General features: G+C 31.7%; 1 protein-coding gene across 5 annotated transcripts in view; it reads right to left on the bottom strand.

Annotated features, from left to right (window-relative positions):
- The window catches only part of LOC143256027 (A-type potassium channel modulatory protein DPP6-like), a 367,278-nt gene that overhangs the window by 6,442 nt on the left and 334,106 nt on the right, over positions 1 to 26,730 (bottom strand). For all 5 annotated transcript variants that reach the window (XM_076512601.1, XM_076512600.1, XM_076512603.1 and 2 more), the window contains 9 exons: positions 26,488 to 26,608; positions 23,823 to 23,992; positions 22,108 to 22,208; positions 19,125 to 19,251; positions 14,125 to 14,271; positions 9,401 to 9,480; positions 3,771 to 4,003; positions 1,629 to 1,727; positions 142 to 217 (listed from right to left, as the gene is read on the bottom strand). In XM_076512601.1, the coding sequence (XP_076368716.1) occupies positions 142 to 217; positions 1,629 to 1,727; positions 3,771 to 4,003; positions 9,401 to 9,480; positions 14,125 to 14,271; positions 19,125 to 19,251; positions 22,108 to 22,208; positions 23,823 to 23,992; positions 26,488 to 26,608 (1,154 nt within the window). The remainder of the gene's footprint in view (positions 1 to 141; positions 218 to 1,628; positions 1,728 to 3,770; positions 4,004 to 9,400; positions 9,481 to 14,124; positions 14,272 to 19,124; positions 19,252 to 22,107; positions 22,209 to 23,822; positions 23,993 to 26,487; positions 26,609 to 26,730) is intronic.

The raw sequence follows: 26,730 nt of genomic DNA, 5'->3' as shown, positions 1-26,730 counted from the left end.
AATCTAAACACATCCAAACATTTAAAAATGAATTTAAAACACAGTGGTACCACTCCATGAATTACATTATGAAAACATTTTTCTCGTCTTAGCCTAAACAGCAATTTATATTCACAGCTTCTAAAGAAAAAAAATACTCACACATGGACCAGCATTGGGTACTTGGTGATTTCATCATCACTTAGTTCAGGAGGAAGAAACAATCTGACAATAGCACCTATCAAGGAGATGCACAATAAACATAACTTTAAAACAGAAAATTATCATAATAAAAAATTAAAACTGAAAATAAATATGTTTTAGCTTCCAAGATAAAGCAATAAACAACATAAAGGATAAACAGTAAAGAAAACGCAATATTAAAAAAATACAAAAAATTTATAAAGCACATTTGTCAGTGAGATAAAGAATAAATGAAAGATATGAATCTTATTAAACCTTACAGAATGAAAACATCAAAGTGAAAGAGATCACACACCTTTCTAAAAGATAGAAAACAAACAGTTCACCAACCAGAAACAAAACAAAGTCATCACAACATTACTATTAAAAGATATAAAATGAACACTTCACCAGCCAAAAACAAAACAAAGTCATCACAACATTACTACTAAAAGATATAAAATGAACACTTCACCAGCCAAAAACAAAACAAAGTCATCACAACATTACTACTAAAAGATAAAGAATGAATGAAACATTTCTAGCAGAATATTCCAAATGCACAGCACACATGAACATACCTAGAATAATTATTTTGCAGCTCTGGGAAACAGGCATTCTTCAAATATGCAATACACTTACCACACTGCTAATAATCAAAGCCCCATTTCTAATTACCCCCTCTTTTTTTTTAATTAAAAAGCTTGCCTTATATGACAGCAATAGTAATACAACATATAATACACTTTTATTTTGACCTGAAAAAAGGAACACACACACACTTATTAGCATTGAAATCAACAAATCACGTGTGAAAAAATTAGCACCTCCTCTCCTTTGGCAGTTTACAATGTCCCCAGGAGCATAAATTAGGAGCAGTATGGTATTGAGCCATACCAGTGCAGTAACTGTCCAATATCAAAGAAAACTTTACACTCATCTGTGGATACATTTCCTCCTAAACAAGTCAACTGATCAGAAGAAACATGACAAGAATAGTTAAATACGAACAAAATTCACACTACTCACATTCTTGAGATACTGAACAAATACATCATTCTTATTAAAAGATGTACACATGCGTATGTGAAATCAACACAAGTTACTTATCATAAAAGACAGGAATTAAACAAATTACAGTTCCGAAGGTAAACACACGTAGATTAAATATACTGCTTTTACCAGAGAATAAAAACTGAAATAAACACACTACATCCTACAAGATTTTTCATTAGGTACAGTGCAAACCTAGTGCACTTGAATAATAAAATGTATTCAAAATATAAAGTATGTAACACTCTTGAAGTAGAGCATATTTTATCATCATCAGAAATATATGTCTGATTTTTTAATGTCATAAAAATCATGCTTTCTGTCACTTTTTTTCAAATATAAACAACTAAATTTTCATATTCTTAAATTCCTTTTGGTCACTTTATTATAACAATACCTAAATACATACTTACTATAGCCATTACTCAAAGGAACTTTGAATGTCCGAATTTTAGGCATTGCTCTTTGGTCATACAACTCTCTCAGTTCATCATTATTATCTAAAAGTAAAACTGTAAAGAAGATTCTGTTAGTTTGGTATTACAAAAGGATATTAGAACTTTGATTCTCATTTTACTGATCATAAACTTCATTAGTTAGCACAAGTCAAAATAAATATGGTTGAACCTAAAAGCCTTTTTGTTTTTCATTACACACATTTCTGCAACACCACAGTTTTGGATGTAGCCCTAGTTCAAATTTTTTAGTTGATCATTGGGGCAAAATTTTAGAAATAATAAATTTCAATTACAGGTAGAACCATTAGTATAAGAGTTATCTTTGCTTAGGAATTCACAGGGAGTGAAGTTAACAGCAAGACTATCAAAGAGAAAACTAGATTATTAAAGGAAAGCTATTGTACATTATCCTGCATGCTCTATACTGTTTCAGGCATGGCATGGTTGGGTAGTTTTTGGTGCTTGACTTTCAATCAGAGGATCATGGGTTCAAATCCCCATCCAACCAAACTTGCTGGCGTTTTTAGCCATGGGGGCATTATAGCGTGATGGTCAATCCTATTATTCGTTGATAAAAGACCAGCCTAAGAGTTGGTGGTGGGTGATGACGACTAGCAGCCTTCCCTCTAGTTTTTCTCTGCTAAATTAGGGATATACAAATAGACTTTGTATAGCTTTGCCCAAAACTCAAAACAAACAAACAAAATTATATCACTTTAAGGGCATTCAGAACTAATGTCTTATGGTTGTTGATAACGTGAAAGCAATTCAACAAAGAAAAGCTTTTGGTATATTAGAGCTAAGCCTTTATGACTGGAATATATATAGTTTTATTTTAAGGTTTTTAAAAACAAATTCTATATTAAAAGGGCTAATAACATACAAGTCTTTTTTCTTTCTTTTTTTTTTTAATAGTGCCCAATATGTTAAGAATTGAATAAATCCATGTAAATGTAGTTTAATAAAAATGCAAAAACTAAAAGGTTTTAAAAGAACGATGTATATTCAGTTTCAGTTGCATTTGAATATTGAAAATTAAAATGTTTCAGTTGTTTATTTTATGGCCAAATGTTTTATTGAAGCATGAAAAATATAACAGTTTGTAACTCATACTTGTTTTAAAGGTCCAAAAGTATTTTCAGTTCAATTTGAATATGCAGCTTTTCAGTGTGAAACAAAATGATTAAAACTCAGGTCTGTGAAACACCTCAGTGTGAGATAAGATGACTAAACCTCAGGTTTATAGCAGATCTGTGAAGCACCTCAGTGTATGACAAGATTACTACTAAAATCTTAGTTTTAAAATCATTATAAAGGGTGCCCAAATATTAGTAAAATTGACTAAACTTTAGTTGCTCTTTGAACTATATAAATGTGGACCAGAATAACCAACTATTTATTTTTTGAATTGACTTGTAAAGTACCATTGTGTTAGATAAGATAACAATAAAAATTCCTAGTTTTAAACTTATTTGAAGAGCATCTCAATGTGTATAAACAGGACTCAGAGAATTTTAATTTTCTAACAGGTTTGTCAACCTTTGAAAAATGATTGCCTTCATGTGTGGTAGACACCATAGGATTGGGATATTTCAAAGTAAGGCTTAGTGCATAATAAAAAATAATGGCTGAAGAGATGCAGATGGTTGTTTGATGACATGAATGGGACATCCATGCTATGTTTGGTTGAAGCCCTAGTTTTATAGCTGATATGAGAAGTATTTAAACATAAGTTGTCTAATGAAGAGTCTCAAAACCTGAATTTTATAATTAACCTTCAGAATATCTCAAGATGAGTTACATGTACTTCAGTCTTAAAAGTAATGAGCATGTCTGTGCAACATCTCAGTTTTGGTTGGTTTATGAACTATCTCAATGTGGGTCAACAAAACCACCAGTAAAATTTCTTTCTTTCTTTTCTCTCTCTCTCTGTCTGTCTGTCTGTCTGTTTTATATATATCCATAACTGAGCTATGGAGAATCTCAATATAAGAGCATGCAGTCATTATATGAATTGGTGATTACTATAAGAAAGGTTAGTATGTTTAAGGAAGTAATTAATTAAGAGTTAACTGTATACAAAATTCTAAAACTCACGTAATTTATTCTCATTTACTTGTCGTAGTTCAATCCTTGGAATTCCTGGTCCTAAACATTCTAGGATGTAGTACTTAGCACCAGGACTGAAGATGGCACTGTTATATAAACACTGGTCATCAAGATCACATGTTAAACACATGTCTGACCTCTGTTTAGCAGCTGCACTCATAACTTTGACACTAAAAACATGTCTTTCCCCAGGTTTATCTTCCAATGTAGTAATGTAATACCTACACAAAAGTTAAGTCACAGACAATGATTTCTTCCATTTATTTACTTTGACTAAAGTTTATGTAAAAAATAGTTTCTGGTATTATCTAAATGATATAACCAAACTAGTTTATTTTCAGGCACTGTGCAAAATATAACATTCTACAATTTTAATACTGAGAAAGAATTTTCAGTCAAGCTATTCAAAAGCTACAAGAACTCTAATACAGGAAGCATTAGAATCACTACAGGTATAATGGATACAGATAAAAACCACAAAAAATTAGTCAACAGATTTAATGCACAAATTTATACATTTTTAAAGTTCTAATTAATTTCAATACTTACCCCTGAAATACTGCAAGTTTGTTTTTCCTTTTTGACTTAGTATTCATGCTGTCAACAAAATATACCATTTAAAACTTTTGAATATTCTTCATGAATTACGGAGCATATATCTCCATTCACCCACCTTCCTTGTGACTTATTGTTATACAATAATGTTATACAAGCTATGCTTTGCTCCCATAGTTCAGATTTTATTGTAAGTTGCAGTCTTGATGAAAACCCTCATTCTATGAAGAATAAGCATCCTGTTTCAGATATCACTACAAAGGATAAAAACAGCTATTATCCTTTCTTGATGCCCAAATCATTGGTAAGAAGACTATTATAACATAAGTAAATGACATCTTCCTAGAGAGAGAGAGAGAAAAAAAAAGTACAGGTAGCATCAATGGAAAACATATCTGATCATCTTCCACTAAAAAAAGCAACAAAAGCAAATATTTCTTCAGGAAAAGCTGGTATAGAAAACAAATCATTAAAGTTTCAAACAAGTAGAAACAAGATATTTTAAAACCATACTTGTAACCCACTGAGAACTCTCATATAACATAAGAAAAAAACTCAAAAAAATCCTGACAGAGTAGGAGCATGAGAGACTTAGATGAATATTGTTGTTACTGTGGCCTGTAGGGACAAACATGCTAGAGAGATATGTTGAAATGCCCAAAGCATCAAATTATTGATACAAAAAAGTGTTTCCAGAAAGAAACACATACCTGAAAGAAGCCATTCCTCAACACCACATCCCAGTCTTTCACAAGAGTATCTGTGAAAAAAGGTACATATATGAATAAGTTGGAAGCAAGAGGGAAACTTTATGAATACAGATGCCATTGAGAGAAAAGATCCCACTGATGGCATCTCGTACAAACAAAATCCAAGAAAATTTTCAAAATTCACCTCATGTAGAAACGATCATTTCCAAAGTAAAGAGGACACCCTTGTGCAGACAGAAAACAGAAGAGATTTAGGTACTTTCAAGACTCCAAGTGTTCCAAAGCCAAATGAAATAAGTGAAGATTTTCTTGAAAAGTGTTTCTTCTAAATCTCTGTTGCACCAAACACCAAACATAAAAAAACAGCAAACATATAAGCTGAAACTGGTACTTGTGAATAAACCATCCCAGTATAGAAACTAAAAAGCTAAATGTGTGGCTTAGTGAGTGTAAATCAATGGCTGAAGTTATGACTGAGTGAAAATAAGCCAATCTTTTATAAAATGACGATAATTCATATATAGTATTTGTAGAAGACCACCAAATGTTTGGACTACATGTGAGAAAATGTGATTAAGTCCAAATGAAAGATTAGAACCATGTACTGATAAACCACTCCTCAACAATAAAATCAAAGAAATTTTTCAGACACACAGGTGAATTAGGATGTATAAGTAACCATCTTTGACATCCACTTTCATAACCCAAAACCACTAAATAAGGGATTTCTGTTAGACACTCATAATCGATTACCACCTCAAAATTAGGAATGTCAAGTAATGATTGTTCTTCTGATTTCTTTAGCATTATAAGAAGATAGTGAATTCTTGACGAAACTGTTCCTTTAGTCTCTTTCTGTTAAAGGTTCAAACCATCCTGATTCAAAATTGTGATGTAAATTGGATTTAATGAAAGAGTTAAAAACCCAGGAAGAGTGAAATGTGGAAGAGGAAAATAAAACTGTATACTGAAGTGGAGAACTCAAAAATCACAAAGCTAAAGGTCTCACAGAAAAACATACAATCCAAAACAGTTACCAAAAGTTTGAATCAAGGACTCATTTCAAACAAAAGAAATTACTTCTTATTTAAAATAGAATAACTTTCAGAAGGAAGAAAAAAAACAAAAAACAAAAGCATCATCAGGAGTAGGTCTAGCAAACAGTTAAATCCTACCTTGTACACATTTAAGACAAACAGGCCTCAGCAAAAGACTGAATTTGTTTAGATCATGACAAAAATAAGGTGTATATTAAATAAATCGAGTATCTACATGATCACTAATCCACAAGGAGCACCAGTTTATTAACAATTTGACATTAACAGAATGAATAAAGTGACAAGTAAGGGGTGACAATGCAGCCACTGAATTATGCTGCATGCTACAGGAAGACTGCACGAGTAAGACCTCCAAAGAAGTTGGAGAAGTTTCAATATTGTCAGAACCATATGCACCAGAATTATATCGACTTTTGAATTTAGTATAGAAAAGTTAACAACTTGACAAGAAGATCTGTAATACTAAAGGAAAGCAGGAGTTACGTAAAACCTACTGACGTAAATTCTACTGATACATGTACAATAAGAACGTCAAGAGTACAAATATTCAATGCACTCTCTGTAATACATAAAGTACATTCACATATTTGGAGCAACATGCGTGTTGTTGAAAGCAGGTATACACACTCAACAAGGAAGGGTTCACACTAGTATTTCAGGGTTAAGTTGACCAGGTTTATTTTTTTGTTTACTTAATCAAACAATGAGACATAAAATAACTTGAAACCAAAACCATCTGGATAAAGATGAAACTCTCAATCTTCAAAGATTACATGAACCAAAAAAAAAAAGTGAACCCATCTTTGTTAACATGTTGTTAGTAAGCTAGAAAAGTCATTCCTGAATATTTGTGATGAAGAGAAACCCACTTGAAGTAAAAGTGTATTCTCAAAATGGCTGTTATGGGTATTAGCACTTTAATTAAAATAAAGTACAGAACAACATTTTGACCTTCTTAGGTCATCTTCAGGTTAACAAAGAGAGCATTTGTAACTGACTGTTGCAGGGCACGTCTTAGGACCGAGAGTATAAATGAGTATGGGATAGTAGAGGGCATTGCAGTCAGATGTCAGGTTATTAACTAGTATAGGTATAAAGGTGTTCCTTTATATTGGTTTAATTTTGGTTTTAGCTGTTGTATAACTATAGCCTCTGTGATTTTGCATTTGTTTATATTTGTTTCCCTATTTAGTGTCTAGTTGTTTTCTATGGTCATATGTTTATTTGATCTGCTGTGTTCAAAAACGTCTGAATCCGTTTATTGGTTGATCTTTGAATCTGGTTTCCACTTTTCTGCTTGTTTCTCCAATATAGAAGTAATGGCAGTTGTTGCATTGTATTTTATAAATAATGTTGTTGTTGTGTTTGTCAGTGTAGTTTTTACATAGTATGGGCATTAACTTGTACCTGGTTTTTTAATATATTTGGTGTTTTCTGGAATTTTGTGTATTGTTATAAGTTTTTTTTCCAAATGTTGGTTACTTTACCCTGATGTTGGGAACATATGATATGCAGCAGTATAACGTTTTATAGTTTGTTGTATCTTGGTGTTTGTTATTATTTTTTGTTGTTAATCTAGGTGTATCCATATAATTGTTTTAATGGTTTTTGGAGGAAGTTTGTTAATGTTGATGAAGTGTTGTTTTATTTTGTTGATTTCATTGTTAACGTTATTGGGTGAGCATTATTTTGTGGCTGTGTTTATTTGGTTTCTTAATAAGTTGAGTTTTTTTTGTTTTGTACTGAGTCCAGTACAAATGATTTTTCTGTGGATTTCTGTTTTGAATTGTGTATCAGTTTTTGTGATCTTGAGGTTGAGAAATGCTATATGGTTAGTTATTTCCTGTTCATAGATGAACTTAATGTTGGGGTGTATAGAGTTAACGTGGTTGAGAAAACAGAGTGCATGTTCTATACGCATGAATCCAGCAATTCTATTGTCAACATATCTGTACCACTATAGTAGTAGGTGTAATGCTCAATTGATCACTTGATATTAAACCTGTGTCACAAAAATGTCACCTAGAACTGGTGACACGGAACTGGTCATACTTAGGTCATTTATTTTCAGTAGTTTTGGGTCTCTGAACAAAAAGTTAGATCTGGTGGTAGTGAATTCTATAATGATTGCTAATTGGTTGCTGGAGATGTGTATCAATGGGTTGGTGTCTTGGATATAAAGTTCTAAAGCTATCTTGCCAGCTTCAGCAGTTGAGACTTCTGTAAAGAGGGAGATTACATCAATACTAGCTAGAAAAATGAAAACCAGATTCAAAGAACACAAAAAAATACCCTCACACGTTTTTGGACACTGCAAATCAAATAAACACAATATGATCATAGAAAACACCCAGATACTAAAGTAGGGAAACAAATATAAACACAATATGACCATAGAAAACACCCAGATACTAAAGTAGGGAAACAAATATAAACACAATATGACCATATAAAACACCCAGATACTAAGTAGGGAAACAAATTTAAACACTATGTAACCATAGAAAATACCCAGATACTAAAGTAGGGAAACAAATTTAAACACTATGTAACCATAGAAAATACCCAGATACTAAAGTAGGGAAACAAATATAAACACAATATGACCATAGAAAACACCCAGATACTAAAGTAGGGAAACAGATATAAACAAGGGTAAAATCAAGGAATCCCTACTTATACAACAACTAAAACCAAAATTAAACCAATATAAAGAAGCACTTTTATACCAATACTAATTAATAACCTAACATCTGCAATGCCACCTACAATCCCGTACCCATTTACACTCTTGTACCTAAGACGTGTCCAGCTACAGCTAGTTGCAAACTTTTTCTTTATGAATCTGAAAATAGCCTAAGAAGGTCAAAACGTTGTTATGTTAATACCAACACCAGCCACCTTGAGAATACATCATTCCTGAACAGTTTATGACATTAGGATAAAAAAATGTAAAAGAAAAACAAAACAACAACAACTTCTAAAACAAGCTATAGCCATCTGATAAGAAGTTATTTCCTATCTCATTTTCAATAGTGCTTATTTAGAGTTAATCTTACAAACTCATTTGAATTTCAGCAATTTTCTCAACTGAATGCCATACCTTTGTTACCACATACATGATAATGTAAAGGCCATTATTTCGTATTAGTAATTGCTTATCAAGAATAATATTTCATTGTAAAAATAGAACACTCAAATTTTGTTACAACATTACTTTTACCACCAAATCTTATCTTTTTTTGTGTTTAAAATGTCTTGGCTATCATAACAGAAAAATTATTCTGACTCTTACACTGTATCTGTGTCTCCTTTATGAGAGAGAATATTAGTCACATCATAACTTCCATGGGTAAGGGTTGTCTTCTGTTGATTCTAGAGTTTTAAAGATAAGATCTTTTAATTTCACTTTCATTTTCCAATTTATCTAAATACATAATTCTTGTACAATTTATACAATTTTACTACAAAAATTGAAGAAAAGAAATTTAACTATTTTAAATGTTTTTACAGGAGTGTAGTAAATTTAAAACAGAAATAAGATCTATAATACTTAGAGAAAATAATGCTATTAAAGTGCTGTTAGAAGCTCACACAACTTTTCTAAAGAACAGGTTATAAAAAGAAATAAAATTGTTACAAAAAAAGAATAACTTTGAGTGACTGAGCTTAGTTGTAATTTATTAGTTGAAATTAATCATTATCATTAATTTCTCAAGATAAACGGTAACTTCTAATGAAACTATTTATTCAAAAATAATGAGCTGAATAAGAGGTCCTTTTATTTCAACACTTGTTTGTTCATTCTATTAAGCACAAAGCTACATAATGAGCTATCTGTGCTCTGCCCACAATGGATATCAAAACCTAATTTTTAGCATGAAAAGCTCTTAGACCTACAACTGAGTCTTTAGAGGCTGACTATTAAAAGGTTCACTTATAATACTAAAAAAACCCATACTACTAATGATCTAAAGTCAATGAAGCTCCTAGTTATTAATATTCAAGCTCCTTACTGGTATTACAAGAGCATGATAGTTGTTTTGCAACTGTTATTTAAAAAGCAAATGTTTAACTTCACATGAAATCCTCTTGATTCTAGGTTTTCAATTTTTGTTTGTTTGTATGTTGAAATTAGCATATTCATAGTTACTTTAATGTTACTCATAATGTAATTCTCAATTTTGTCAATAACATCTTGTTTTGCTGACAGATAAACACTGGAGCACAAGTGTGAAAAGGTATAAAATTGATAAATAATTAAAAGATGACAGTAGAATGATTAGAGCGAAAATGGTAGTTTACATATCACTAATTTCAAGTTACTTAGGAACACAAAGGTGAGGTAACAAAACAGTCAGAGTGTACAAAAAATTATTCCTTCACACATTGCTACTGATTCTCTAGTATTGTTACAACTTCTTATATCCAGAGAGAAGTGTTTCATGGTAAGTTATGGAACATAAAGTTACTTTTCTTAGTTTTATTCATTACGCTCAAACTGTTGACAAGTAATATGAAAAACAACTGTTTGCTCACATAAAAGAAAACTTCTTCTTCCTAGTCAAATTAACAGAAGTGTAAGGAACATGCAGGTAATTACTTCCCTGTGTCTTAAAAAACAACAACACAAATACACTCCAACATTCCCAGCCTGAACTTTTTTGTACAACCTCAGATAAAATCTGAACTGAGGTTGTATAACCAACACTTTATTTAATAAAAAGTAAACAACAAAAGTCCATATTATTAATAACCAAAGTAAAATATAACAATGTTTGTTCAAAGAAAAAACACTTCAAAATGTGAGAGAAACAGATGATCTCATACTGAAATAAAAGACTCGAGTATTTTCATTCATTACATAATGCATCATAATATACTTCTGTCACTAAATATTGGAATACTTAAATATGTGAGAGAAACAACATCTTGTAATCATATAAAATATGCAACCACAAATATGTTCCATAAACTGTTCTTAATGTAATAGAGTTATTTAATAAGTGACAGAAACTTTGAATTTGTATGTTTCAAAAAATATTCTCAATGAAATACATTTTTTTTAATATGCACTTTCTGATCTGTCCTGGATAGACCTTCATATAAATCACTTGATATGCAATATCAAAAGAGAAACTATTATTATTATAGCAAGAACAAGTAGTCCTAAGGATACTGATACTACTAATTACCTACAAGCATGGAGTGTTACACCCCCAATGTTCTTTAATTTGGAAGTTATTTCAAAGTTCCAACTTCTCAATATGAATCTTTTGTAGAGTCTGATTACTAATTAACAGATGATTCTAAAATACTAAACGAATTATTTTTTTAAATGAACAGCATACGGTCCGTTGCAACTCCACTAAACTTGTGTGCGAGTGTATATGTATTTTAAAAACCAACTTAATTCCAATATGATACTTCCCTCTGCTCATAAGATTAGCTATTCTCATTCAGTAGTCCCTTCTATAAGTGAACATTTTCTTTTGCATGCCCCAAGCCTTCCACTCCCCCTATTCGAATTTAACGATTCCAACATGTTTCTCATGTAAATCATGTTTCACTTCTCCACCAATAAAAGCATGACATATGTGATACATTTGATTCCTTCTATATGCCTCTACCAAACTATCACTTCTTGTGTGCACTTGTATTTGGATGATTGACTCTTCTTACTTCTGAAGTCTGTGTTACCACTTCAATGGTCACACCTGCAACTAACGCTCAGCCACAAGCCTCAGGTGCAGATAACCCAGCAGTTGATTTATCAGCATCTATTTATGAGGATATTGAGAGTTACATGGGTCAACCTCTATCTCTGGACCTTCCCCACTGATTCCTGAACATGTTAAGCCTGTCCAGACACATAAGGATTTGGATAGCCTATTTCCACCTGATTTTGCCATGCCTTCCTATGCCCCACCTGAAAAGTCAATTCATCCTACTATTGTCTTTTTGAATTTGTTTCTCAGGTATGTGATGCTTTATCCCTTGCTTCTATTTCATAGTCTGACCAATGCTCAATTTTCCTGCCTTTGTTTTACCCTCACAACTCTTTTACAGTATTTCTCTCTCCCATCTTTCTCCTCTCTGTAGCTCTCCACCAAAATGGTTTTCAAGGTCATCCATTGCACAGTCTTAAGTGATGATGTTTGTCCAGACTCTCCAATTTGTTCTTTTCCCCCTTTCCTTCAAGTGAAGTACAGGAGTCTTTACTACTTTCCAGTTCCAAGCCACTGGATTGGTTGACAAAGGAGGCACCATTCCTGAATGGGTTCTACATAAAGATGGCTATAACCATTCAATGCAGAGTAGAGCAGTGGTGTTCTGCAGGTGTAGATGACATGATATCCTCTAACATGCATTATACGATTACAAAGGAGTGAGACATCAAAATGCAGTTCACCCCCTAAGACTGGGAGCTCTCATCCTATCCCCGCATGTATGTCAGTACCCTGTGACCAAGTTTTACATTTGGAGTGGAACCAATTAACATAAGTCATCACACATGTTTATGGTTCTCTATATTCTTCTCTCGATCATACTCCTTCTGTGTTATGGGTCACAGTGAAGGTAAGAGGAATTGTTCTGGTTCTGTTTTTGTTGCCATCCCTGGTAGTATCTTATTCTGAGGATTTTATTGCATTTTGATGGTCTCAACCAGTTTGATTTATATTATATAGATATCCTTTCTATCCCATATGTCAGGTCCCTGGATCGATAAATCAAAAGTATCATGTATCACACTCAAAAGTCAGAGTGATTTTACATCCTCTCCAGTCTCTTGAACTTGAGGTGAAGACAGTATGATCTTCATCCTATGCCTGCATGGATGTTAATTCCCAGCAGTATGGGTATTGGATGTAATTGACTTACTGAGTATGTTCCATCATGCCATAGCCAGTTTACACTTAGAAGCATATTCACTGACTTACCCACTTTTATACTTTGTGAGATTAAGTTACATATATATATACATGGTTAGAATCACTATCCTGCCACAGTTTTCTCTCACTTGGATGTGCTCTTCTCTTTTTCTGCCCTTATCTATACTACACATTTCATCGTTTGGCAAAAATATATTTGGTTCAGAAGTGTTGCAGTTCCCATCTTCAAATCTTTTAATGTGATTCTCTCCTTTCCAGGGGTATCCTTGAATGTTTTCAGGTGTTACTTTTGTCATTACCTTGCTTCAGTCTCACCTCCTACTCAATGAGAGATTCTACTTAATCTTGAGATTGGAAGAAAGTACTGCATTGGAAGTTATAACTTTCCTATACTGAAAATATATTTCCAATAGCTACTTTCCTCTTTTCACACTCCACACCCTTCCTCCCCACTTTCCCCAAGTGTACACATCTTCTGCCAAACTTAAAAGTAATATTTTGAAAGATGTTTATAGAGGGAGCAGTTTGTGTCATGTATACTGTGTTACAAGTAGTGGAGAAGTGATGCTTGATGATTTACATGAGGCATATATTGGAATCTTTCAATTCAAATGGTGAGGGGGGCAGAAGGCTTTTTTCAATTTTTTTTTTAAATGGGGAGAGGGGCAGAAGGCTTTTAACACGTATGAAGAAAAAAGTTTGCATATAGAGGGCAATACTGAACAAAAATAGCTAATCTTTTTGAGTGGAGAGAAATACTTATTGGAAATACATTTTCAGTGTAGAAAAATTATGATATACAGTGTATAACTTAGTTTCATAAATCCAGTCAGAAATTCCATTATAAATGTTTCCTTCTTTGTCATTGTTGGTTATTCATATCCAGTCAGCACCCATGTTTGGTGCATGGTAAATGTCATTATTCTTAATAGAAACTTGTCAACCTGTTGCTTGTCCAGAACCCTTTAACATTTTGCGTTTTGATTTATATAGACCTCAAAACTGACCAATTTGGCCATTAAGAAAAAGAGTGTAAATCCACCAAATGGAATAAAAGTACTGTCCTTGATTTACTGAAGTTACCAGAAAAAAAAATGAATATAAGCTAGGTATCTCTCAAACTTACCTGAATGTCAACTTTGATAATATGCCGGAATTTTCCATTGGAACCATCATTTACTGGTAGACGCAAAAAATATGATTTCTTGTCTTCACTGATTATTAGACCTTCATAAATATCAACCCAACCAGTTTTGCTTGTTTCTTCTATGTTCTGAAATTTTGTTTTTGTAACAATCAAGCAGTGAATGATTACATCACATAAGTGAATTCTAAATATTATGATTTATTTAGTTTCCAGTTATAGAACAAATTACGTTTTCATTTTTTTTTTTTTTCCCCAATGGAGGAAACAACAAGCTGTTCACAAGAAACAAAATTAACTTTGAAGAAGCAATATAATCAACAATTTGAACAAACTAGTTAAACAACAGTCAATAATTATGTAGTAGGATAAAGAAAAAAATGACTCCTCAATAACCAAGGTAAGTAATAGTTAGTTGTAATAACATTGTACAGAAAAGGCTAAAACATGAATTGCCATTTGTAGGTATGAGATCACCAACAATCAAAGCATGTTTTGTTTTTTTCTTAAAGGAACAATACAGTTGAATAATTAATTTATTTTATTACTTTCAGATGTTACACATATTAATATTGATTATACCTCACATATAAACTATACTGATACTCACCATATTTCCTTAATTGTACGATCATGATATGGTTTATGTCTGAGTGTGACATTTTAACCAAAGTTTTGGTTTTTTATTTTTATGAAAATTATACCTTCTTATGTTTTAAAAAATATTAATACAACCTCAGGTAGTGTGGGTTATGTCAGTAATTTAATTTTTGGTGGTGGTTCAAGATTTGTCATACTGTTTGGGCAAGAGAACTGTGGGTTGATTAAGTGATTTCAGTTGCTACCATGCAATGATTACAATAGGCCATTGGGTGAAATACTAGAGAGTAAAAGTAATAGAGGTAACTTCTGGTTCTGATAAAATGGTTTGTTACAACTGATGATAGGAGGGTCAGGATTTAAGATTTTTGTCCTGGACTTTGCATTAGGAATGAGAATAAGTTACGACAATGTAAAAACTGAATATATTCTGTGACTTTATACATCTGAACATCATAGGTCAAACTTTAGAGGATTAGGAGATGGAAGAAAGGCAGATTGATGAAGAGGGGATTTTATTCCAATGAAAATATACTACTAATCAAACCAGAATCTAAAAAGATATCAACACTCTAGTCTCAGGTGATTTTAAAATCCATTATTTTTTAATATTAAGAATTTTTGTGAAACATATCATGCATTGATGGAAATGAATACTTCTTGATCCAAGGAGTGGAAACTAGATGCACTAAGACAAAAGCTACCGACTTGAGAAAGAGTTTTGTACCACTACTTTGGCTTGTCTTGATGTCATTGCAGTTGACACATAAAAATAAAATTTGCAAGATTTTAATGAGGAATTTTTACAGTTAGAAAAGGCTCAATTGAGAAATTAGAAAATTTGTATTTCACGAGAAAGTGAGTTTCAAATGTTTTGATAGTTTGTAACACTAGGAAGAATAAGAACCAGCCCTAGAAAAGTCAACAGTGTCCTGAATTGTCCTAGTTTTCCTCCATTAATTAAATATGATAGAGTTGGTTACTCAAGGTATTACAGACATTTTATTAAAGGTTCAATGCATCTTTTGTGGAACCATCAATAAAACCAATATGAAAAATATTTTCATTAATCCCAGAATTGTGGAATAGCTCATGTGACTTTGAAACAAAAATCTGAGTTATGATCCCATATCTTTTCTCAACTTTAATGTCTTGTTTAAAATACATACAAATTATTGATAGCTTGTAGCTAATACTGAGAAGGCTAGTGTTATTTTAACTGCACAACCAAAAATATAGAACAGCAAAACAACAAATAATCACAGAATTATAATATTTGTCCTTCATCATCGTGACTTTGTGCAGCTTGTATACTCATCCTGAAAATAATTTTTGTGATGTTAAACTAGATTTTGATTGGTTCATCAGCTGTGCAGTTGGTTCAAAAACCCTTATAAAAGTTTGTAAGAAGGCTCAACTCCTGTCATTTACTTCTGTTGCAACATAGATAAATTGTACATATAAGAAAAACAGAGCTTAAAGGCACAACTATGTTTTGCAACACAAGCTTAAACCTCAGTGAATAACACAGAGCAGGACAAAATGAAAGTATTAACAAAAAAGAGAGAAACATTTTGTTTTGAGCATAAACCTTTTGAAAAATTGCAAATTTTTGAGAAAAACATCCATAAAAATTTTTTTCCTGTTCTGCATTGTTCACTGAGGTCCAATTTTATGTTGTGAAGCGTAGAATATTTGTGCTTTTAAGCTGTTTTTTTCATACATACAATTTATCTAGGTCAGAACAGAAATAGCTGATGGGATAGTAAAGGAATTAACAAAAAGACAGAGATTTTATCTGTTCAAAATCCTGGAGGCAGTGTAGCCTCCTTTTTCTTCCTCTGATAAGCCACTACCGACACAAATGCATTCAATGCAAGCTTGGGTAGATGTTTTGATAAAAGGAATGTTTAGCTGAATTATTGACTGTTGAACATTTTCAGTATTACTTTGAGGACCCTTGTTTGTTGGTTCTCACTGAAGACAATACTTTGTAATGGTTCTCTTTCTTTAACAAGGGTGTCTGGATAACTGTGTTGCTAAACCTCAAGGCTTTTTATGTTACAGTAATACATTTTGAATATAGACAGTTGTTCTTGATTCATTTCTAAAAATCCACTGTGTGACAAGAAGTTGGTTCTATTTAAAGGATTCTCATAAAACCTTTGCTCTTGTGATGATGATGTCTGCAGAAGAAGATACTGCTTTTTTTATTGAGATAAAGAATGCATTCACACAATGCAGGAATCTGATATCATAGTAAAATCTATCACTCAGAGTAGAGTATGAATCACGAAGAACCATGTATTCATTTAATTCACACAGTACTGAAAGGAGTCTTGATTACAAGTTGTCCTGATCAAGAAGTTATCAGGATTATTGATTTTCATTACATCTTTCTTCATCTTTGTGTGGGATAAAAAATATGCTGTTATCATAACTACCCTAAGGACAGTTACCTAAGCTGCTTTAAAACCATTAATTGATTATCTTTGTTTGTTTGTTTGTTTGTTTGTTTGTATTTTGTTGTTTTCTAAGCCATGAAATACATCAGGATGTAAAGTATGTTAGACCACATGGTCCTTGTCAACTGTCAAAGCCTTTTCAACAACTTCCAAATGAACATATAGTCCTTATAGTATCATCCAAGGGTATTAAGTATGGGTATATATTTTTCTAGCTCACTGCCATGTATACAGTTTGTATATCAGTACACACTGGACTTTATCTCTAAGGGACTTATTTTCTTATGTAATGGAGAAATCTTCAGTCATTTGTAAAGTAAAATATCTACAAAGATTTTGGAGATCTGAAATATTAAGCAGCAGATAGTTGCAAACAAATGATTTGTCCAACAATAAAAAAATTTAACTAAAGGGATCGAATTGTAAAATAGGTTTAAAACAGCAAACATCTGTTCATTATCATGACTGAATGAAAGAAAAAAATGTCTATTTGAATATACCACTCCCACAATGGATGTAATACAGTCTGATTCCTGACAGAGGGCATTTCCACAAACCTATTAAAACATGTTAATTTATTCTTTGTTATCTTTCTTCCATTTTTGTGCCAAATACTACATCATCCTTAAATTCAAGCCAAGGATTCTCTACATCCAGTGGTCATTCAGGTTTATTTTTTATTTCTTGGTGGTTTATTCAATGCTGAGCTTAGCAAACCAGAGGTGTCTCAGTGTCACTAATTTTAGTATTGCCAGTTTGTGGCAAATATCTCATGCTCATCAAATAAATAAGCACAAACATGTTTATGTTTAATTCCATCACTGATGAAAAAAATGTGTTTCCATTTAGGTCTAATGCTTGCTCATGTGCCATCAAAGAAAGCTACTCATGAAAACAAGGTCAAAGCAGTTACAATCACAAGTGATAGCTTCTTTTACTTTTTTCTAGTAAAATATTGCACTAAGGCAAAATGTTGTCAAACCTTCATAAAAGACAGAGGTTCGATGATATGTAGAGTTTGAAGTTCATATGTTAGTTTTATAATATAAACAGCACACATTTCACAGTGCATGATGAGAAAGTCCACAAAATTAATTTTTTGTTTCATGAACTGAATATCACGAACTTTAGCCTCACCTCTCATATTTCCCCTCACCCTGTTAAAGATTTCATGATGTTTAAATACATATTTAAATCTGATTTTCACTTGCTTACATCATAAAATAAATTGAAATTTTAAAAAAACGTTTCAAACAAACTAAAACTATATTACTGTATGCTAACAAATGTATGTACTGTTGAAAAGAGTGTTACTCAAGTTATAATGTTTTCAGTATTTTTTTCTATTTGTATCATAGATCACCTAATGCTTTGGATGGGGTTTTAACACCAAATAAGTATCAAAGTTATTAGAAGGAAAGAACAAACTACAAAATCAATAAAGCTTTTCTGGTTTAAAAACTCAGAACCATGTTTCAACTGCTTTAATAATGATAGAAAAAAGAAGTAAATCATGTTTCATGGGGTGTAAATGGTGATTAAATAGCTTACAGATGTAACATACTACAGAGTTAAGGCAACCTCGACTGTTTAAAAGATTATTACTGGGGAACTGAGTCATTTCTACAAAATTTAGGCACATTTTGTATAAATGTGAGATTAATCTTTGTACAAAAGATGACACAAAAACATATTTCAAGTGCACAATAATGACAGAGAAGAGAACTGAAAGTTTTTGAAAAATTGTAAAGATTATCATAAACACAAAAAATAGTAGAATGGCTTAATGTTTGTCAAAACTTGAATTAGGAAAATTAACTATTAAAATATGAAATGTTCATAATCACAAACAACTTAGTGTCTATAATTTTACTAGAACTGGTGACCCTTGCATTTAAAATGTTGTAATTAACTTACCTTTGTACACTGCCAACCTTTATCTTCTTCACAGATACTGATTACAGAGTAGTTCTGGGACCTACGCAGCCACACCACTGCTAAACGAGTAGTGTCAATCCATGTGACTTGGATCAAGTAATGTTCCCTATGAGTGAAACTTCATATACTTAAATATAAAACTTTGTCAGAAGATCACATGAAGTATTCTCTATGAAAGTAAACTTTACAATATCAACTTTCCAACTGATCTTGGTTTTTAAAACTGATCTCAAAATAACTCTACTTTTCTCTTTTAAACTGCATATTTTTCTGATTGCTAAACCATTATAAAGTGCTTCTTATTTCAAACCATTATACCATATAATTTATTTCTAAGTTACTACATCATTTGACACTATCACGTATTTTGTGTCTCTTTCAGACTAATGACAAAACTTTCTTTTCCAGTTCTATTACAATCTTCTATAGTTATTCATGGTACATAATCCTCATGTTTTTTTTTTAATTTCTGTGGAAGTATACTTTAACGACTAGAATTATTGAAGTCAAATTTATTGGTACCAGGGAGAGAATGGTGGCCTTTCTCAGGAAGTCTTAAAGAGTCATCAGTAAAACAGTTTGCAAATACTTAAGAAGCATTGTACAGTTCTATTTTTTTATTTAATAAATTCTGAAATGTTTAACAACTTTATTACTATATCTCCTTAGTTTGGTAGAAACAATTATCTTTTAATACTGTCAAAAGAAAAAAAATATACTTCAGAATAATAACCATTTTAGTTACTAGTATTAATTCTTACATTATTACTGAGATTATTCTTTATTTATTATTTAGTCAGTGGTCAATGGCCAAGGATAAGAAGATTTCATACAATTTAAGTGAAAATATGATGAAGCTAAATGAAGCAAAGCTCTCTTGTTTACTACCATATTTTGCAGTTGTTTTTAATTACCAGTAACATATTAAAATGATAAAAGTTCACTGATTCATGTTCTTACTGTTAAAACTACTTAGCACAGTAGTACCCTAGTACCCAGATGTTCTCTGGTGTAGAGAAAACAATTCTACTAATAGCTTTTGATAAATTATTTATAAAAATAGTGATATTTTTATGTTCATTAGCAAAGCCTATAATTTGGTGTATAGGGCTGAGAATTTGGACTAATAAATAATTTAAAAACATTGCTTGTTTTGTAATTATGCACAAAGCTACACAAAGTTTATCTGTGCTGTGCCAACCATTGATATCAAAACACAGTTTCTAGAAGCATAGGTCTACAGACATACCACTGTGCCATTGAGGGGCCTTGTAAGCATTGTTGTTTGAAATTAAACACAAAGCTACATAATAGGCTAGATGTGCTCTGCCCACCACAGGTATTGAAACCTGGTTTCTAGCATTGTAAGTCTGCAGACTTTGCTACTGTGACATTGAGGGACATTTAAAATAGAACTGAAACATATATTATTCATATTTAAAGAAAGTTAATGTAACAAGTTTTTAGCTATTTTGCAACAACTTTTACCATGATTGGTCAAAATATGTTACAAACTATATAGATGTTACTTTTGTAACACAATGACTCATACAATACACACTATGAATAGAATAACTTGTTAACAACTGCTTTTTATGCTTGCACGTTTGCAAGTAATTCATATGCATCACTCAGAAGGTAATCAGTATTATAGCTATGCATTTTTCTCCTGTTTAAATAAAGTTTCACACTGATTAGTCAATTAGTTTTAATTCTGTGGTACAAATGATTCTAGCTTTAATAAAATAAAGATTTACTTAAAGGAAATCTTAACTTATGAATCTCTTAACATTTTTTTGAGGATGTTAACTGTTAACTGGATGATAGAAAGGGTATAAGATTTAGTGTACTTAAATTTTAAAAATTATTTCAATAAAGTTTCCCACAGAAAACCACACTGATGGGGATATGGAAGAGAGTAGTTAATTGGATTTAAAGGTAACTGTGTGAAAGAATCCAAAAATTTATTGTTAATAAAGCCTAATCAAATGGGCCCTTTGTTACTAGTGGCATAACTCAGCAGTCAATTCTTGGCAAAGTTTGTTTTTGGTTTTTCTTTAAATAAATACACTCTCTCTTGTTAATATTACTGCATGTTTTGTTCCCCCTGTTATATGCTTCTTATCAGATTAAAATTCCTTCAATATCTTCTTGCTTCATTAGATAATGTCTTTTTAACTTTTATAACCACTACAATCCATTATTCTCAAGTACAGAGAATCATACTTCAACAATACATTAGTAGCTTCTTATATTTCTCAGATATGTTTTGCAGATATCTATGTATGCTATTCATATGTATTAAGGTTTTGTATATTTATCTTATTCCACAAACTCTTAAAGTAACAATTGTGTGTACCATGCTCTATAAGACTGCAGTAGCTTTGGTGGTTAAAAGGTGTATTAGATGCAAATACCAAAGAAGGGGGCTAACCTTTTGGCCCAGTTGGTAGAACATCTGCCTAGCATGCAACAGTTTTGAGGTTCAAATCTGAGGCATGGAAATATATACAATACTTATCCCTGTTACTGGGTGTATGTCCCATGATTGTGAAGTTAGATCTGAAAATGGTTTTAATTTATGATAGTGGAAGAATGTAGTAGTTTGAATCTTTAAAAAGCAAGTGCTAAAGGCTAGCCTTTTAGATCAGTTGGTAGATCATTTGCTTTATGTGCGAGAAGTCTTATGTTTAAGTACAAAATGAAGAAAAATATATTGCAAAAAAGTAAATCACTACAATGTAGCATAACAAATACCTACAAACAAAGAAAGTATATGTATCCATATATATATATATGTAATAGACACACACAAACACACCATAATTTTTTATTTATAGTATGTAAAAAAAAGTTTTATTAATATTGTTTGTTATCTCAGAACATTATTTATGATCACTACTTATATATAAAACATTGTTTGAACTATCTGAAGTTGCAAAGTCAGTAAACTTAGGCTTACACATCCTTCATTTCCTGAGGTACCATAACATCTCTTGGACGAACAAGACTGTCACTTAGCTCCACAACCCGAAGTGTTACTTCAGGATTAGGAGTTCCTGGCTAAATGGTAAAGGAACAAATATTTAAGCTATAGAAAAGTAATTTAAGTTATTTTGGTAATATATCCAACAGTTGCTAAATAAGTTATTATATTGTTAAGTATAATATAGAAAACATAAAACAAAAACTACATGATTCTCACATGTAAAAATGCAACACATGTATTACATATAAAAATGGAACACGTTTATCATGTGGTTATAACAAAATATGTTAAGTGAAACAAACACAATACATTTGATTATGATATGTTATAATAAAAAATAATGCCTGCCAGCTTCTGTTCATTTACTTCAAACTAAAGTCAAAATTTATTAATGCATTCGTCAATATGTTAAAACACTACTAAGTCATAGTGGGATGAATGGCAATATTATCATATTTTACCATTTCACTACTACTGAGACTATTATTCAATCAAAAATCAAGTAAGTTTTCATGTAAGTGTTCTGCATGTAATTAGCAATGTTTGTATAAGCAGAATATATATACAAGATAAAGTTTACATATTACAACTTTTTTTCCTCATGGGATTATATTTATTTTATGGGGTGAAACAGGTATTTGTACTATTTGGTATGGGTTAGGTTTATCTTTCTTCAATGTCTTTAATTGTACTAATCATAGACTGTTAAATGATGCACTGGGACACTACTGTGATTTCAATGTGAAAATGGAATTTCATTATTCTTGTTGTCATCTTTGGCCTGTATGGATGAGAATATTCTTTATCTTTCAACATTTCTGTATGGTGTGATCTCAACTGGCTGTCTAACCCCAGCAACAGTAGTCCAGTTAAATTAAGATTAATTCATTACGAATAAAAAAAAACTGTGTTTATTAGTTCACTTATGTTTGTTGTAATTTCCAATGTTGTGCATGTTAAGTTCACTTCCTGCAAGACATTTCCAGAACCTACATTTTCTGAATAAGTAATGCTTTTCTCACAAACATTAGAATACTTGATTGTTTGTTTGTTTTGAATTTCGTGTAAAGCTACACAAGGGCTATCTGCACTAGCCGTCCCTAATTTAGCTGTGTAAAACTGAAGGGCAGGCAGTTAGTCATCACCACCCACCACCAACACTTGGGCTACTCTTTTACCAACAAACAGTGGGATTGACTGTCACATTATAATGCCCCATGACTGAAAGGGCGAGTATGTTTGATGTGAGGGAATTTGAACCTGTGACACTCAGATTATGAGTTCAATGCCTTAACCACCTGGCCATGCTGGGCCTAGTATACTTGAATACTTTAGAAGTATAATTCTCATTCATATTGTGTCTATATGATACATAAAATTATATCAAATGTTATTCATATGAGCACTGTTCCTCTTGCGTTATAAGTTTTCACACATACAAAGTCCACTATTTCATCCATGTAAATGTACTAGCTTCTATAATCATATGGTTAATTGCATAAAACATGAAAACACATAACAGTACAGATTATTTTACTGGTCTGTAAATAAAAATACAACTGTTGACAAAATATAAATAAGGTGTACTTTACAAATAAATACAATACATTGCACAGTACTGAACAAAATTATTAACATAACATTCCTTGATTTATTTTCCCATATGTAACAAAATGAAATTTGCTCACCTTGGGATATCTTAAGTTTATTATTTGAGGATAAATATTATTTTCATCACCAAAATTTCCATAAAATGGATATTTCATTTCATGGACATTACTGTCATTAAAAGTTGCAAAACAAAGTTTCTTTCCATCTTCTAACCACCAGATGGCAACGTTCGTGGAAAAAATTTCTTCTACACAAAAAAATGACAGAAGAAATTCACAAAAAAATAAGAATTTTGCATAAAAAATTTATCAAATAGATAAAAAACAGAAAAAGCCTGTAAAATGAATTATTTAACATATGTCATAAGTATGATCTAACATAACAGTTGTTCTTCCTTGGTTATTATCTTTAAAGGATAATCTAAAAATTAAAATTCCTGCATAAGAAAATTAAAATTTTCAATGTGACATAAATGTGTGTTTCACTGTCACTTTTAACTTGTTAATGATATCTTTAACTTAATTATCAATTGATATCAGTTCAACTAAATTAGTGTGGTTCAAGTAGAGTCAGAAATTTATAAATATTTTAATAAAGTGGAAGCCCAAGCAATCTCAAGGAAATACAAAATATTACTCCTTACCTGGTAAAAAGCCATAATGAAAATATATGTACAAATTAAAAAAACCATCATGTATAATTTCATATTTAACCTAATATAATTTATACCTTAGTTATGAACAGTACAATCTTATAAATATTATATGTTCACATTAAATACATAAATACTTGCATTCAAATAACTGTCTTCTAATCCAAGCCTTCGGTATACTGATTTGCATACACTTATCTGTCATAATCATTAGTACAGTGCTTTAAGATGTACAAATATCCAAAGATATGCTCCTCAACATTTGAACTGGTTTCCACCAGATGGTACTGTGTCATTACAAGAGCTCAATGTATGAGGCACAATTCTACACAGCGACAAATGCAACAGATCCTGTGAAGTTACATATAACTTCACAATGAAATAGATATTTCAACATCAACTGTCTCCTGATAAGTTTATTTCTTCATGTGGTTGGCTCCCAAATGTTATGGTCCATATCTCCTTAAACAGAGTAGCAACATGTGGTGATTTACCATGCTGCATAAACATTATTACATAATATGTCATGTTCCTAAAGATGTGGAATAATATGTTATTGCAAAAGAACAAAATAATGCTCATTATTTATACAATATGTGTGATCCACTGAGATCACCCATTTCAAAAACAAGTCTAACAAAGCTACACGAGAGCTATCTGTGCTAGCCATTCCTAAATTTAGCAGTGTAAGACTAGAGGGAAGGCAACTAGTCATCACAACCCACCACCAACTCTTGGGCCACTCTTTTACTAACAAATAGTGGGAATGACTGTACATTATAACACCCCATGGCTGAAAGGGCGAGCATGTTTGGTGCAAAGGAGATTTGAACCAGCAACCCTCAGATTACGAGTCGAATGCCTTAACCCACATGGCCATGCCGTAAGTCTAATAATGGATGAGACCATAGACTGATATCATGCAGCAATCTTTAATACAGGCAAAAGACTTTCATGATGCTAAGATGGATTTGTAGTTGTTCAAATGTGGCAATTATGCTTGTTAACAGATCTAAGTATAAATCATGCATTATCAGTTCACACTGAGCAAAAAAAATTGATTTCATGTCAAACACGTAATTAAACAAACAGTAATATCAAGACATCTTGTTTTTTTTTTCTTTTTCATCTCATGTAACAATTGAATTTTCTATGGGAATCAAAAAAACATGATTTGCACAAGTTACTCCGTAGAATGTTTATGAAGTGAGACTTGTAATTTGCTTGAAGCTTCCTGATGCACTATATGTGCCATTTCAGATGTAAGTGAAGTTTTCAACATGTGAAACATATGTTCTCCACACCCAAGTAAAATATGTCACCCCAACTATGTTTCAGAAAAATAACAATAATGAAGTTTTATGTGAGAGAACAGTAGATCCCAAACAAAACATTTTCAATGAAATAGGATATTTCAATATGTGTGATAAGCAGATCTCATATTCAAATAAAAGAATTATATTTACCATATTTCCTTAAGCATTTTCATTAATTATATACAATATTGTGTTGGACTGCCATCACCAAATACTGGGAGAACTTCAATATGCGAGAGAAACAGTAGATCGCATAACTTAAATAAAAGATGTCACTTTGAACCTTTACGTTTCACAAAATATTCTCAATAAAATGGATTATTTTTAGTATACAGTTTCTGTTCTGTAAGCAGTAGTGAGTATAAATGTTTAATTTTTACTATCATATATATCTTGGATAGACTTTATTCATATAAATCACTGAATAAGCAATACAAAAAGAGAAACTATTATCATCATAACAAGGACAAGCAGTCCTAATGACATTGATACTACCAAATACTGATGAGTGTAACATCCCCATGATTTTCTACCTTGAAAGTTATTTCAAAGTTCCATCTTCTCAACATGAATATTTTGAGAAACGTGATTGCTAATTAACAGATGGTTCTAAAATACTAAAGGAAATAAAAAAAAAACATTTTGGTAACTGTAAGAAATCAACAATATAAAGTTCACTGCAAGTCCACAAAATGTGTGTGCATGTGCATGCATTAGAATACCAGTTTAATTTCAGAAAAACAAAAGAATTATAATATAAAGTGTACAACTCACCTTCATAAACCCAGTCAGCTATTCCATTATAAATTTCCCCTTCTTTGCCATCGTTGGTTATTCGTATCCAGTCAGCACCCACGTTTGGTACATAGTAAATGTCATTATTCTTAACAAAAACCTATAAGCAAAGCTATAAATTAACAAAATAAATAACAGTATCAAACAATAAATAACACTAGTATGGTTATATTAATATTTTTACTAATAACAATGCAAGCTGCATTGATGAGCAGCTACCAC

Source organism: Tachypleus tridentatus, chromosome 7 (genome assembly GCF_004210375.1).
Source record: "Tachypleus tridentatus isolate NWPU-2018 chromosome 7, ASM421037v1, whole genome shotgun sequence".
In the NCBI taxonomy this organism is placed as follows: domain Eukaryota; kingdom Metazoa; phylum Arthropoda; class Merostomata; order Xiphosura; family Limulidae; genus Tachypleus; species Tachypleus tridentatus.
The sequence above is the reverse complement of the archived record's forward strand: the minus strand, read 5'-3'. Positions and strand labels throughout refer to the sequence as shown.